The 13633-nt window shown below is 48.3% G+C and overlaps 1 protein-coding gene across 1 annotated transcript in view; it reads right to left on the reverse strand.

Annotated features, from left to right (window-relative positions):
* Nucleotides 1–11238, reverse strand: part of RIPPLY1 (ripply transcriptional repressor 1) — a 42597-nt gene extending 31359 nt beyond the window's left edge. The window contains exons 1-3 of the mRNA XM_015408946.1: nt 11211–11238; nt 10350–10425; nt 7753–7914 (exon numbers count right to left, since the gene is read on the reverse strand). Of these exons, the coding sequence (XP_015264432.1) occupies nt 7753–7914; nt 10350–10425; nt 11211–11238 (266 nt within the window). The remainder of the gene's footprint in view (nt 1–7752; nt 7915–10349; nt 10426–11210) is intronic.
* Nucleotides 11239–13633: the final 2395 nt, after the last annotated feature.

Raw genomic sequence — 13633 nt, forward strand, 5'->3', positions numbered from 1 at the left:
CCTGGAGCCGGAAAAAGCCCTTCTTTCGAGGCGTGGGATTCCCCAGCCGGCTGGCAGCCGGGATTCCCAGACATCCCATCGCATTTAGCGTGAGCCTTCGAGCAAGTTTTAGGAGCCTCCAAGCAACGATCGCGGAAGGACTGTTACAGACCCGGGGAGGGAGATGCCCTCCCGCTTCCCAGCCGTTGCCCGGGGACAGAGGGGAGGCCGGATCCAGAGCCATCCTCTGCTCTGCAGGAAGGCACGTCCCGTCCCGTTTCTTCCAATACTAGCAGCACCGCTTCGGTTACCCTAATAGCACAAGCACGTACGCTCGCTCCCCCCTCCCTCCGACGCCCCTCACCCTGGCTTCAGGTCTCCCATCCGCCGTCCTCGTCCTCCGTCTCGAAACTGGCCGCGTGAATCCTCCCTCCTGGTCGGGTTGGATCGGTCAGGATCCGATCCGGTCTTTTTCTCGCCTGCCCAGCCCTGTCCAGCCCTACCCGGATCAGTAGCAGCAGCCACCGTCTGCCTAGGGGGCGGGGCAGAGCCGTGCGTTCTGACCAATCACACCCTCGGGGGGGGGGAATAAATCGAGGCGTTCTGCCTCAATCCATACCTACCTTAAAAGAAGCGCGTTCACGAACTTGGGCTTTCATTTTCTACCCAATCGCGAAGCTTATTGAGCACTAGGGGCGGGCCTTACGATTGTCCTGCCCAATCGGTTAATGGCAAAGGGGAGTCCTTGGGGCGCCTGGCTTTGTGGGGACTGTAGTCTGGAGATCGCTTCAGCGTGAGCGGTTGGGGATCCTGAGTAGGGGGGAATGTGCGGTAGTCGCCAAGGAGTTCCGTGCCCTTTGGGGCCTGGGCGGCCACCCTGAAAAGAAAATAAACGGAGGAGTGCATCCGCGAGCGGTCTCGGGCTTCGCTAGGGTACGGAGGGCAATTCTGCCCACCCCTGCCTCAGCTATCTGCTGCAAATGCCAAGGCGAGAGGAGTGGCGGCAGCGTCCGTGGCCACCTTCCTTGCACGCTGCTGCGCTGCCACCCGCGGAGCTCCAATGCAGCAGCTCCCGGCGGCCAGGCTGAGCTGGGTAGGGCGGAGGATCACGGGAGCAGTCCTTGCCCCCCTCCGAGGACATGTAGCCCGGAGCCGCTAAAACGCCCTCTTCGGGGTGGGGTGGGGGGCTGTGCAGGTGGACAGAGCGTTTCTGTCGCCGTCCCCACGGCTGAAGCCCTTCACAAGAGACAAGGACGGTGGACGAGGAGGGGGGCTGTCTGTTTGGCAAGCGAAGAGGTGTGTCGTGCCACCGAGGCATCTGACTACCTGCTGGCATGCAGACTCCCAAGGGGAGAGTGGCCGTTTTGCTATATGTTTATATTGCACAGGAGTACTTGGTGCATTTTGAAACTTATTTTGCACTCAAACCGGTTTCAGTCAATGAAGGCTGCAAAACATCCTATGTGCTCTTGGAAGACTCCTCAAATCCCGAAGGTGGGGCTTCCTCTGCCCCCACCCCCCATACCAATACATTTTTACATTTAGGAGATTGCCTCATACTGAGTCAGCCCCTTGGTCTGTCAAAGTCAATATTATCTATTCAGGCCAGCAGCAGCTCTCCTGACAGAGGGTTTGTTTTTTAAAAAAAATATCCTTTTAGCTTGAGGTCCTGGAACTTGAACCTGGGGCTTGTGAAGCCATGCATCTGACAAGTGAGCTCTGACTCACAAAAGCTTATGTCACAATAAATAAGTTGGCCTTCATAGTCCCTTTGCTATTTAGCCAGATGTGGGGAACTCCAAAGATTGCTAATTTATAATGTTTTGGCTAGTCTTAATTATTATTTTTTAATTACACAATACAGTCTCTGGGTCCAGCAATGCTGGTGGGAGGATGAGTCTAAAGTCTGCTGGATGAGTCTAAAGATCTAAAGATGACAGGGGGAAATAATGGTCTTTTGTATAAGATGGAACGGTCATGGAGCTGTGTGATCCTGCAAGATAGATTAAGTTTAGGAAGATTTTTTAAGGTTTTAGAACCATCGCTCTAGGTCCCTTGTCCAACATAACGGTGACCCCTGTTCCCCACAGGCCAGCACACCTGCAGTGCAGCCAAGGGTCTGATACTGCACCTCTTCACTTCAAAAATGAAGAGGTGCCATTCATAAAAACTATGTATGGGGTACAGAAAGGGTATAGAGAATAGTTTTGTTTCCTCCTATAACTTGGACTTATGCAATGAAACTGGTTGGCAGGATATTCAAGACAGATGGGGGTAGGTACATCTTTGCCTAATTTATATAATTAATTTATGGAATTCACCACTGCAAAATGTGATGGCCATGGGGATTAGGCTCTTTTATCAATGGTTAGCCATGGTGACTAAGTCTAAGTGGAACCTCCAGGTTTAGTGGCAGTATGCTGCTGAACATCAGTTGCTGGAGGGACCAGTGGAGGAAGGCTGTTGCCTTCATTCCCTACTGCCAGTTTCCTAGAAGTACTCGGGACACATGAGTCTGGGCATGGTGGATCTTTAGACTCATCCAGCAGTGCTTTTAAGTACTGGCCGGTATATGTATGTGTATATGGTTTCATGGCTGGGGAGTACCAGTATGCAGTGGTTCTCAGATGAACAAAATATTTACCCTCTGCTCTGCCCCTTAATCTTTGGGTTCTGCTTTGGTAGCAGGTGTTTGCCTTTAGTTGGCACTCCTACAAAATCACCAGGCCACACCTTGTGACTCTTGGGATGCTGGAGACCAGGCTATACTGACACCTGCACATTGAAAAGCAGAAGCTGGGAGAGCTCTCCAACAGATGCTTGGGGAGTCTAAGTGCTATTCTAACACCTGCACATTGAAAAGCAGAAGCTGGGAGAGCTCTCCAACAGATGCTTGGGGAGTTTGGCAGGGCCAAGAGATGCATGCCAGGCTGAAATAAACAGGATTCTTGTTGCACCTTAAAAACTAGGGAGTATTTCATCTAGCATAAGCTTTTGTATGTTAGATCCCACTTCATCAGATGCAAGTAGTAGATCCTCAAGAGGCAGATGTTTATATGTGACGTTGTGAAGAAAATAATGTATAAACAGCAGGGTCAAATGACAACTCGTGACACTCGGGAAGTACGAGGGGAAATAGAATTGCATAAAATGCACATGTAATGAGGGGAAAGTACAGACAGCATCTGCCAGCAGGTGCTCACCAATAACTATGGGACCCCTAATAGAGACCCAAACCTTGTGAATAAACCCAGATGCCAACTCTGTTTCCATATCCAATCAAGCAATATAATTACTGGGCCTGACAGCAATACCATTCTGGGCTCTATACATGATCATCCCATCTATGATCTATGCCATTATTTGTCAGCAGAGCCCTTCTGCTCTTGACATTGGTCAAACGTAAAAGAATAAATTGGCATGCATTTGACATTCAGAATAGTAACAATAGCAAGAAGAACAAATCAGTCAATCCTAAAAGAAATCAACCCTGACTGTTCCCTGGAAGGCCAGATAATGAAACTGATGCTCAAATACTTTGGCCACCAAATGAGAAGGGAGCACTCACTGGAGAAGACCCTGATGCTGGGAAAGATTGAAGGTCAAAGAAGACGGGGACGGCAAAGGATGAGATGGTTAGACAGTGTCATAGATGCAACGAACATGAAATTGAGCAAACTTCAGAGGACGACGGAAGACAGGAGGGCCTGGCGTGATCTGGTCCATGGGGTCGCGAAGAGGCGGACTCGATTGTGCGACTGAACAACAACAACATAGTAACATTCAGAAACTGGTAGAGGAACATTTCAGTCTCCCAGGGACACACTGATCTGAAAGTCACTAGTCTGCAGCAAAAGAACTTCAAAGGGTGGGACTTCCAGTGTGAAATTGCTGAATTCATCAAGAAGCTTGACGCTTTCTCTCAAAGACTTAACAAGGACTTGGGATTCCTCAGTCATCACAGATGTTAACCAACTTAGCACAACTAGTGAAACAGGATTGTCATCAGTTATTGCTGTCTCTGTACTTTTCCGCTCTCTCGCTCTCTCTTGCATTTTACATAATTACATCTCACCAGGTGCTTCCTATTGTGCGGCCTCATTTGAAATACCGTGTTCTTAGTTCTGGTCACCATATCTCAAAAAGGACATTGCAGAGCTGGGAAAAGTACAGAAGAGGGCAATCAAAATGATTAAGGGGTTGGAGCACCTTCCCCATGAGGAAAGACTGAAGAGTCTGGGACTTTACAGTTTAGAAATAAGGCAACTAAGGGGGGGCATGATAGAGGTTTATAAAATTATGGATGGGGTGGAGAGAGTTAACAAAGAGACATTTTTCTGTTCCAAAGTACTAGAACTCAAGGGCCTTCAATGAAGTTAGTGAGCTGTAGATTCAAGATGGACAAAAGGAAATACTTCTTTACACAGTGAGTGATTAAAATGTGGAATTCACTGCCATGGGGTGTAGTGATGGCCACAGGTACAGATGGCTTTAAAAGGGGATTAGACAGATTCATGGAGGATAGGTCTATCGATAGGTAATGGTCATGGTGACTAAAGGGAACCTCTATGTTCAGAGGCAGTAAACCTCTGAATACCAGTGTCAGGAGTCAACATCATTCTTGGCCCCTATGCCCTGCTGCTGGCCCTCCAGACTGTGTGAGACAGGATGCTGGACTAGATGGTTTCATCCAGCAGGGCTCTTCTTGTGGCCTTTTGAACTGTTTACAAAGAGTTTCCCCCCCAATAACCTTATATGTAAATGTTTGCCTCATGAGGACCCACAACATGCATCTGACAAAGTTAGCTTTTAAACTAAAAAAATGAATCTTTAATCTGCCACAAGACAGATTATTCTTGTATTCTGGTGCAGCAAACAAATATGGCTTCTCTCCTGGAAAGGCATGTGTTGGTGAGGTGCTGCCATCCTCTCATCTTCCCACCCCTTTCCCTGCCTCCCCTTTGCCACTCCTCAGAGGCCAAAAGAAGGAAAAGAGGAAATTTGAGCTTTGCCTCTCATTCCTTTCAGATGCAGGCTCAATACTTCAAGTGTGCTATTTGCGGTGCATTCCTTTACATGTTTACTCAGAGGTAAGTCCTGCTGTATTCCATGGGGCCTACTCCAGGGGAAATGAGCAGTTGCAGTCTTCCTATTTTCATTCTCTCACACTAGTTTATGCCCCTGGGAGACATCCATTCTGCATAAGGACTGGGCTGGTGCCAGTATTGGAACTGAAATGGCATTCTGTCTGTGTCCTCCTGCCGCTGTCTCTGTGGAGCAGCAGAGGCTGAATACTTGTGGCGCCCAGAGCACATTAGGAGGCACAAGAATGCTGGCATCACACACACAAACACACATACACACACTCCTTTGCTTTATAGCTGCTTTTAAGTTCTTCCTACTTTTCCCATTTGTCTGAGGATAGGATGATTCCCTTATATGCTGCCCTGCCTTCTTTGGAGGAAGGATGGGATGTCGGTGTGAGAAATGGAATGGGGGAAACCATGTGTTGCCCTAGAGATGGTCATAGACACGATCATCTGTGAGGGGGGGAGCTGCAATTCTCCTTGTAAATTGGTCTTTTAAATCTCCACACCTGGAAATGTACATGCTTGTAATGACGTCTCAGGCTGATTTCCTCCCGTGGGATGTCAGGCCATAGCACAGTTAAATTATTTTTCCCCCCAGTTCTTTATTGTTGCATTCTCCCCACATCCTTGAATCATAAGATGTTTCATGAACAGCATTTCCAGGGTTGGTTCCCTTTGGAAGAGAGAGCACTGGAGACTTAGAGTGTTTTTGCAATACTTGCTTTATTTATAAATATCCAAGGAGCACACAAGTGGAAGCAAAGAGACACTCCTACAGGGTGTTAGGACCACTACCACACGTCACATTCAGAGAGAGAGATCAGTCCCAGTGGGGCAACATACAGCAGTTTGACTGCTTCTCTCCTTCCAAACTCAGCTTTTTCTTCACGCAAACATTATACTTCTGCCTCCTCCCTTAGATGGTATTTGAACAGAGCTTTGGGAAACTACCAACTAAAAAGGAATCTTGCCCCCCTTGAGGCAATATCCACAGTTGTTGCGGAGATTTGATTGTCACAGGTTCCGTCCCACAAACCCACAGCAACCACTGATTTTGCATGGAGACTATATAGCACTTTCCTAACTGCCAGACAAGTTAGGGTCGAACTATTTACAGGTTGTAACAGAAACAGTCAGTAACCTAGAGTGTTTGTGTTGTATAATAAGTTGTTTTGCATGTTGGGAAATGTTGGAATCAGTAAAGGATCCGCAGAACACATCAACGGCACTTCTGGACTCTCATATTCCCTGGAGTCAAGATTTCTCCACTTCCTTCCTTGCTACTTGTTCAGTGCAAACAAATATATTTGTGAATAAAACAAAGGATAATAGTGGCCTGATTACTGCAAGAAAAAGAGAGTGCAGTGGCAACATCAGGAGCAACAGCACTTATTGTGGCATGAACTTTCAAAGCCAAGAGCCCACGTAGGGTTGCCAGCCTCCAGGTGGGGCCTGGAGATCTTCTCCTGCATTTATAACTGATCTCCAGCTGACAGAGATCAGCTCCCCTGGAGAAAATGGGTGCTTTGAAGGGGAGACTCTATGGCACTGTACCATGCTGAGGCCCCTCCCCTCTCCAAACCCCACCCTCTCCAGGATCCACCCCCAAAGTCTCCAGGTATTTTCCAACCCAGACCTGGCAATCCTACATCATCAGATCCATGAAGTAGATAACAAATATGTTAAATATTATAGAGAAACCAGTTGGAAAAGGAAATACTCTAATGCAAAGTTGGGAGAGTGACAGAGGGACCTATTGAGACAGTGGAGATACCACGCAATCGTACATCAGTCTACCAACTGAAGTTAACAAAACCCAACCCATCTCCAAGCCTGTAATCAGGTTTTGGGTAGATGGGGAGTTCTTACCTTTGGCCACCAGATAGAGCTATTGCAGTGTTTTTGACACATCAGCTCCCAGTTTATCTGCCTCTGCTGTAAATCAGAGGTATTGCTGAGGCCTTGGAGGAGTATCCACTGTTCACACACTCACACACGCATACAGACGCTTTCTGTGTTGTGCTACTTTTAACAGATGGTCGAAGTACATTTAAAGGTACAGCATACGTTCTGCAATGGCAAATTTAAAAATAAATCCCCCAAACGAGAAATCTTTGCTATGGCTCTTGATCAGCCACATCCCTCAATCCCACCGCTTTCATCAGGACTCGAGAAGGAGACACACACACACACCTTGGTTTTTAGTCCCCTCCCAGTAGACACGGGACTCGAGGAGGAGACACACACACACACCCAAGCTTGGTTTTTAGTCCCCTCCCAGTAGACACAGTCCCCTGAGAAGGGCAGCCATCTTAGACAAAGTTCTTGCTCCTTAATTCTGCAGACAAGCACACACATACCACCTCTGCTGAAGGAGTCTGCCCATTCCCCAGCTTACTTAGGGGAGCATTTGTTTGTCCTGCAGTCACAGAGATTTATAACAGTGTTTACCCTACCTCCAGCATGCCAGCCAGAGAGTCTCCTTCAAGTGTGAGATGCCACAATTGTTCAGCAAAATGGCAACACATAGGAGGTAAACATGACAGCAGTGTGCTCAATATTTAGTGCTTCCTCAGCGATATGGGAAAGGGCCCAGTCACAACTGGTAGGCTTGTAGAGTCAGGTGGGCCCTACTATCTAAGGAGGGCAGCTTCACTTCTGGAGAAAAGGGGCTGTTCCAGACCTCTGCTCCTTGTCCTCCTCTTCTTCATCCTCTTCCCTGTCACTGCCTGATTCCTCAGAGTCCTCATAGAAGCTAATGGTCGCCTGGACTGGGAAGTTCTCCAGCAGCTTCTCACCCTCTGCGTACAAATAGTCAAAGGATCTTGATTTGGGCCAAAAGAGCCTGTGGGGAGAAGAGAAGAGAACTAAGATGTGCAACCTCTTTCGATTCCTGTTGGGAAGGAAAGCCCAGTGAGGAAGCCATGTTGGGAGTGATGGGCCTAGGGTTACCAACCTGGAGTTCTCTTGGACTTACAACTGATCTCAAGACTAAAGAGATCAGTTCCCATGAAGACAATGGCAGCTTTGGAGGAGAGATTCTACGTCATCTTATCCCCACTCAACTTTCTTCCCAACCCAAATTCTGCCCTCCCCAGGCACGCTCCTCAAATCTCCAGGAATCTCCCAAGCTGCAGTTTGGTAACTCTAGTCTGGGAGCAGAAAGAGAACAGGAGGAGCATTGAATGGAGATGTGATGGGAGCACAGGCCTAAAACAGGGAAGGGAGCAGTCCTAAAGGTGCATTTCCTGACGTTAAATGATGGGGACAGGACAAATGAGGGAGCTGATTTGTTGAAGGGGTTTTGCAGTTAGCTGTGCACGCACCTGACAGGATGTCGGAACGATGTAAGCTGCTCCTTGCTTATCTTGTAACTTTCACTGTAGGCCTGGAGGACACAAGTAAGACACATTAGACCACAACCAGTGTTTCTATGCTGTGGCAGGACAGCCTGTCCATCACCACTGTGGGAAAAGAACATGGCCTTAGGGGCAGAGGTACCTGACCAACGCTCCCTCTAAGCTGTGGAGTCTTGTGAGCAGAAATTCTACTTAGTGAGCTGCTGGCATTACAGTTGTGAGCAAGTGATTTGGCGACTGCATAAATAGGTTTGCGCTGGAGCCATCCTTCCTGAGCTAAGGCAAAGATGTGTGAGCCGGAGGCTAAACAACTGTGAGCTAGCTCACACTAACCAGGCAACAGTGCAAGAGGTTGCGTTCTCAAGTGTGTGCAGTCTGTGCAGCCACTTGAAATGGAAAATGAACTGTCCCTCTAGCCAATTTGAAGGCTATCCTTTTAACAGGTGGGAAGACAGCAGTCTCTGTAAGCAAGGGGTAGGGAACGGGTTGAGCAGCTCTAGTGAGCAAGGCCTCTTCCATGTGAACAGGGCATGTGAATGTGTGAGTTATGAGGTCCAGTTCAGAGGCACATTATCAGCCTTCGGTCTGAAGCATTTGCATGTCTTTATGGTTACGTCACCTCTCTGCTAAAATTGTTAAGAAATTCAGTGCATGTTGGCCCGTGGCAGGAGATCTCTGGAATGGCAGAGAGTTCTCACATAAACCCCAATACGTTTCTTTATAAGACAGGAACAGTATATACACAGTAAGAAAATACGTAATCTCGGTCTTAATGAACCCACTGAATGGAACGGGCAAGCAGGAAGCAAAATGCCTTCAAAGGTCAATAGAGGATGGCCCTAATGTTGGCCATCCCGTTTTCAGGCTCCTCTCTCCCTCTCCCTGCTTGCTGGCAATTTTTTTTCTCACAGCTGTTGTTGCTGTGGTTTTATGTGTACTGCGGTTTCTTAACATTGCCAACTAAGAGAAACTGCCCCAGAGATAAGCAGAACGTGTTAGGGCAAAAAAAAGCACTTTGAACATGGTTGAACTGCTCTGCAAACTCAACAACCTTTGTTTTTTCTTTCGAAAGCCATTCTTGATTATTTATTTATTTATTTGCTTCTTTCCTGTCTGTCCCTCAAAACATTTCTCTCTTACTTTTAAACTTGGGGTGATGATGACAGAACTGCATTGGAAATAGTCCTTTGAAGGCTTCCAGCCTTCATATCTGAATGTTAATTTCTGAGGAGAGGGCCTAAAAAGGTGAAATTTCCACCTAAGCAGCAGCAGCAGGAAGGAAGGAAGGTGCAAGGACAGACTGGCTCTCAGAGCTGGGCTCTGGCCAAAGCCCCTTGCAATAAATCCTACTAACTCCCTGAAGAATGCTGGCCTCACCAAGGAACAGTCTGCCTTTTCACTCCAAAAGCCTGCCATGGTAACAAGCATGCTTTGGGTTCTCCTCAAGACCCAGGAGAGGGGCTGAGGGGAAAACAAACTTGTTCTAGTCATGGTAATCCAAACCCTGAGCCTCCTCCTGCTTAACTGCAACCCTCACTGTGCCCAGCAGGAACATGGAATATTTCCCTAGCGATGCTGCCACCCTGCCCTTGCATGCCACGGTGGCCCCATCACTTCCTTTCTTTGCTTGCCCCATGGGATGTCAACCCCATCATTCATGATCCTTCAGCTTGGAGACCCCTTTCAGGGAGCCACTAGGGTTGCCAACCTCCAGGTGGTGACTGGAGATCTCCTGGGATTACCACTGATCCCCAGGCTACAGAGATCAGTTCACCTGGAGAAAATGGCCACTTTGGAAGGTGGGCACTATGGCATTACACCCCGCTGAAGTCCCTCCCCAACCCCACCCTCCTCCAGCTCCATATCCAAAATCTCTAGGAATTTCCAACCTGGAGGTGGCAACCTTAGGAGCAGCACTTACTGGGCCCTCCTGCTTCCTGGCTTCTTGGGTGGCCTTCTGTGGGTTGGGCAGCCATGGCCTCCATAGTGCAAAGGGCCTGCAGCAAACAGGAAAGCAGACACAGAGAGTCAGACAAAATGATCCAGGGGCAGCATTTACATCTGCCAGGCCCCCAACTCGCACAAAGGGACATTCGTAGAAACAGGTAGAGGTTGAGGGTAGCAGCCCCTTCACAGACTTGGGGAGCTCAGGTGCAGTCTAGCTAAGCCCCCATGCACCCACCAGTTCAGAAAGTCACCATGGCAGACATCTAGCTGGGAAACTGAACCCAGATGATGCTAGCAGTGCACAGGGATATCACCGGTGTTCAGGTCCCACGTGTGCTCTGATCATAATGATCACTGCTAGAACCCAAACTTGCAGCCACCAGAATGCCTTGCAGAGGGCTGCCTTGCCTTCACGGGCCCCAGGAGGAAAGCAGCTCCCCGCACAACCGCTTCTTAACTGTGGTTGGTTCTCAACCTACAAGTGGAGCCTGGAGTTCTCCCAGAATTACAGCTCATCTCCAGACTACAGTGATCAGTTGTCTTGGAGAAAATGGCCGCTTCAGAGGGCAAAGTTTATGGTATACCATAGATCCCAATTGAAACTGTTCTCCAAATTCCCCCTTCCAAGGCACTGCCCCCAAATCTCCAAGAATTTCCCAAGCCAGAGTTGGCACCCCAAGGTCACAGTTACCCAATGCATATGTACATGCACACACAGCCTCTCCCCACTGCCTCTGCTCAGGGCAACAAAACGTTTTGGGCTTGGTTTGACCCCTTCTCTCCCAGGCTACATCCCCGTGAGGTTTTGAATGAGCCAAAGACAGGAGCCCCTTACCTTCTTCCTTGTCTTGGATCCTGGCCATGGTTCTTGGATTCAAAGAGCTGAGGGGTCCTCCTAACAGAACCAGGGAGTGCCAGGCAGTTCAAGGAACCTTCCATAGCTGAGCCCCTTGGTGCCCTCCTCTGACTCCTTTGCTCTTGCCTCAGTGACCTTTATAGGCCTTCCATGAGCACTCCGCCTTGGGCAGGGGGAGGGGAGCAGCCCAGCCTGTGAAATGTGTCCCAGTTGAATAAACAGTGGGTCAGTATGGGGCTGAGAGAACTTTGTCAGCTCCAGTGACAAAGACAAACACTGGAGAGAAAAGGGAGACACCATTTGTGAGAAATGCCCCAGGGGGTAAGGATGGGAAGAGGAGGAGGGACCTTTCATTTGAGTTAAGCAGGGACCCATTATTGCCCTGAATGTAAAACTGAGAGAGAAGGAGGCAAGGTCAGGTCAAGCCAACACAGAACAATTAACTAGGACATTGGCAGTCCAAAACTAGGGTGTCATTTCCCCTCTGAAGAATGGGAAAGCTTTAAAATATTGTATGCAGAGTCCATTCTCAGCATATATTACTTATGCCCAGCTTGTTGGTCTTCCAGGACAACTGGTTGGCTCCTGTGTGACAAAGGCTGCTGAACTAGATTGGCCATCTTCTGATCCAGCTGGGCTCTTCTGTTCTTATTGATTTATTTAGATATTTATACCACATTTTTCTCCCCAACGGGGACTCAAAGGTGAGCTTCCAGGGCAGAGTCAGGATTTGAATTTGGGTCTCCCAGGTCCTGCTCCAGCCAACTAGCCAGTGCCAAGAGAAGAATTTCTCCTTAATTACTTAAGCAACAAGGAAGCACCTCCTCCTTTTATTATTTAATTTATTTACTGTATCTATAAAAGGTAAAGGTTCCCTTGCTTGAAAGCCAGTCAAATTCGACTCTAGGGTTGCGGTGCTCATCTCCGTGTCAAAGCCGAAGAGCCAGCGCTGTCCGAAGACGTTTCCGTGGTCATGTGGCTGGCATAACTAAACACCAAGGCGCACAGAACGCTGTTACCTTCCCACCGAAGTGGTACCTATTTATATACTTGCAATTTCTTGCTTTCGAACTGCTAGGTTGGCAGGAGCTGGAACTAGAGATGGGAGCTCACTCCATCATGCGGCACACTCGGGTCTCGAACTGCTGAACTACCGACCTTCCACAGCCTGCAATTCAGCGTCTTAACCACTTGAGCCACCGCAGCTCCAATGAATCTATATCCTACACTAAAACATACCTGGCTTACGACACGATTTAATACCATAAAGCAATAATCAAGGAAGAAACCAACCCAACCAGTGAGATAACATTGGCAGGCAAGGATAAATATTGCAAGGACACCCAGATGTGGAAACCCGAGGAGTACAATCAGTGAACATGAAACCAGAGTTTAAAACAAGCCAGGGACAGGGTGCTGAATGTTTAATCACTTGGCCCCTCTTGGGATGGGATTGTGAGGTGAAAAGAAACAGTCAGCTGGCATTTGTGAACCCTCTAAGCCTTTCAGTCCCCAAATATAAACTTTCACCCAAAAGTCACCAATGTTCCCTCTAAGCTGTGGAGTCTAGTGAGCAAAAATTCTGCTTTGTGAGCTACTGGTGTTAAAAATGTGAGCGAGCAATTTTGATGCTGCATAAATTAGGTTGCTCTGGAGCCATCCTTCCTGAGCTAAGACAAAAATGTATGAGCCGGAGGCTAAAAAATTGTGAGCTAGCTCACACTAACTCAGCTTAGAGGGAACATTGACAGTCATGTAGGAGCTCATTTCTTGCAGTGGTTTCCTTGGTGTGTCATATTGGACACAGCGAGTTTGGCTGAGTCTCTGCCACAGCACCCCCAAAGGCAAGTCCATTTAGACTGTGAAAGGAGCCTCAGTGTGATAGGTGCTGTGTGCCGTGAAAGGACAGATGTGGGATTCAGCAGTGCATCTGCAGTGCCAACGCAAACCATGCCAGAATGGCTTAAATGAACCAGAACGATGTGCAGACTGCAGACTGCACCAGCTGTTCTAGGGCCATTCCTTTCCAGTTGGAGCTGGGTTATCTGAGGACTGCCAGAGGGAAAGACTTCTTTACCTCTGTTGCTCCCAGGATTTCCATTGCTGCTACTGAGAAGGAGAAAGGCACCGTCAGGTGTATGTGCACTTTTCCCTTCATCCCTTCTTCCCCCCCCCCTTTGGATATCATTGCAATTGACACAAGATTGAACTGGAGGGCCAGTCTGAGCTGGCAGAGGAGTAGACAGCCAGGTCCTTGATGTGAGAGAGGGCCTCCCTCCCATTTTGAAAATTAGTAGGGCTCAGGCAGCCAGTCTGAGATGCTGTTTGCGCTTCTCTCTGCTTGTTTCTTCTTGTTAGCGGTTAAGTGCCAGGGAACTGGTCCTGGTATGAGGAGGCATGGA

Source organism: Gekko japonicus, unplaced genomic scaffold, assembly GCF_001447785.1.
Source record: "Gekko japonicus isolate JY-2015 unplaced genomic scaffold, Gekko_japonicus_V1.1 scaffold19, whole genome shotgun sequence".
Classification (NCBI taxonomy): domain Eukaryota; kingdom Metazoa; phylum Chordata; class Lepidosauria; order Squamata; family Gekkonidae; genus Gekko; species Gekko japonicus.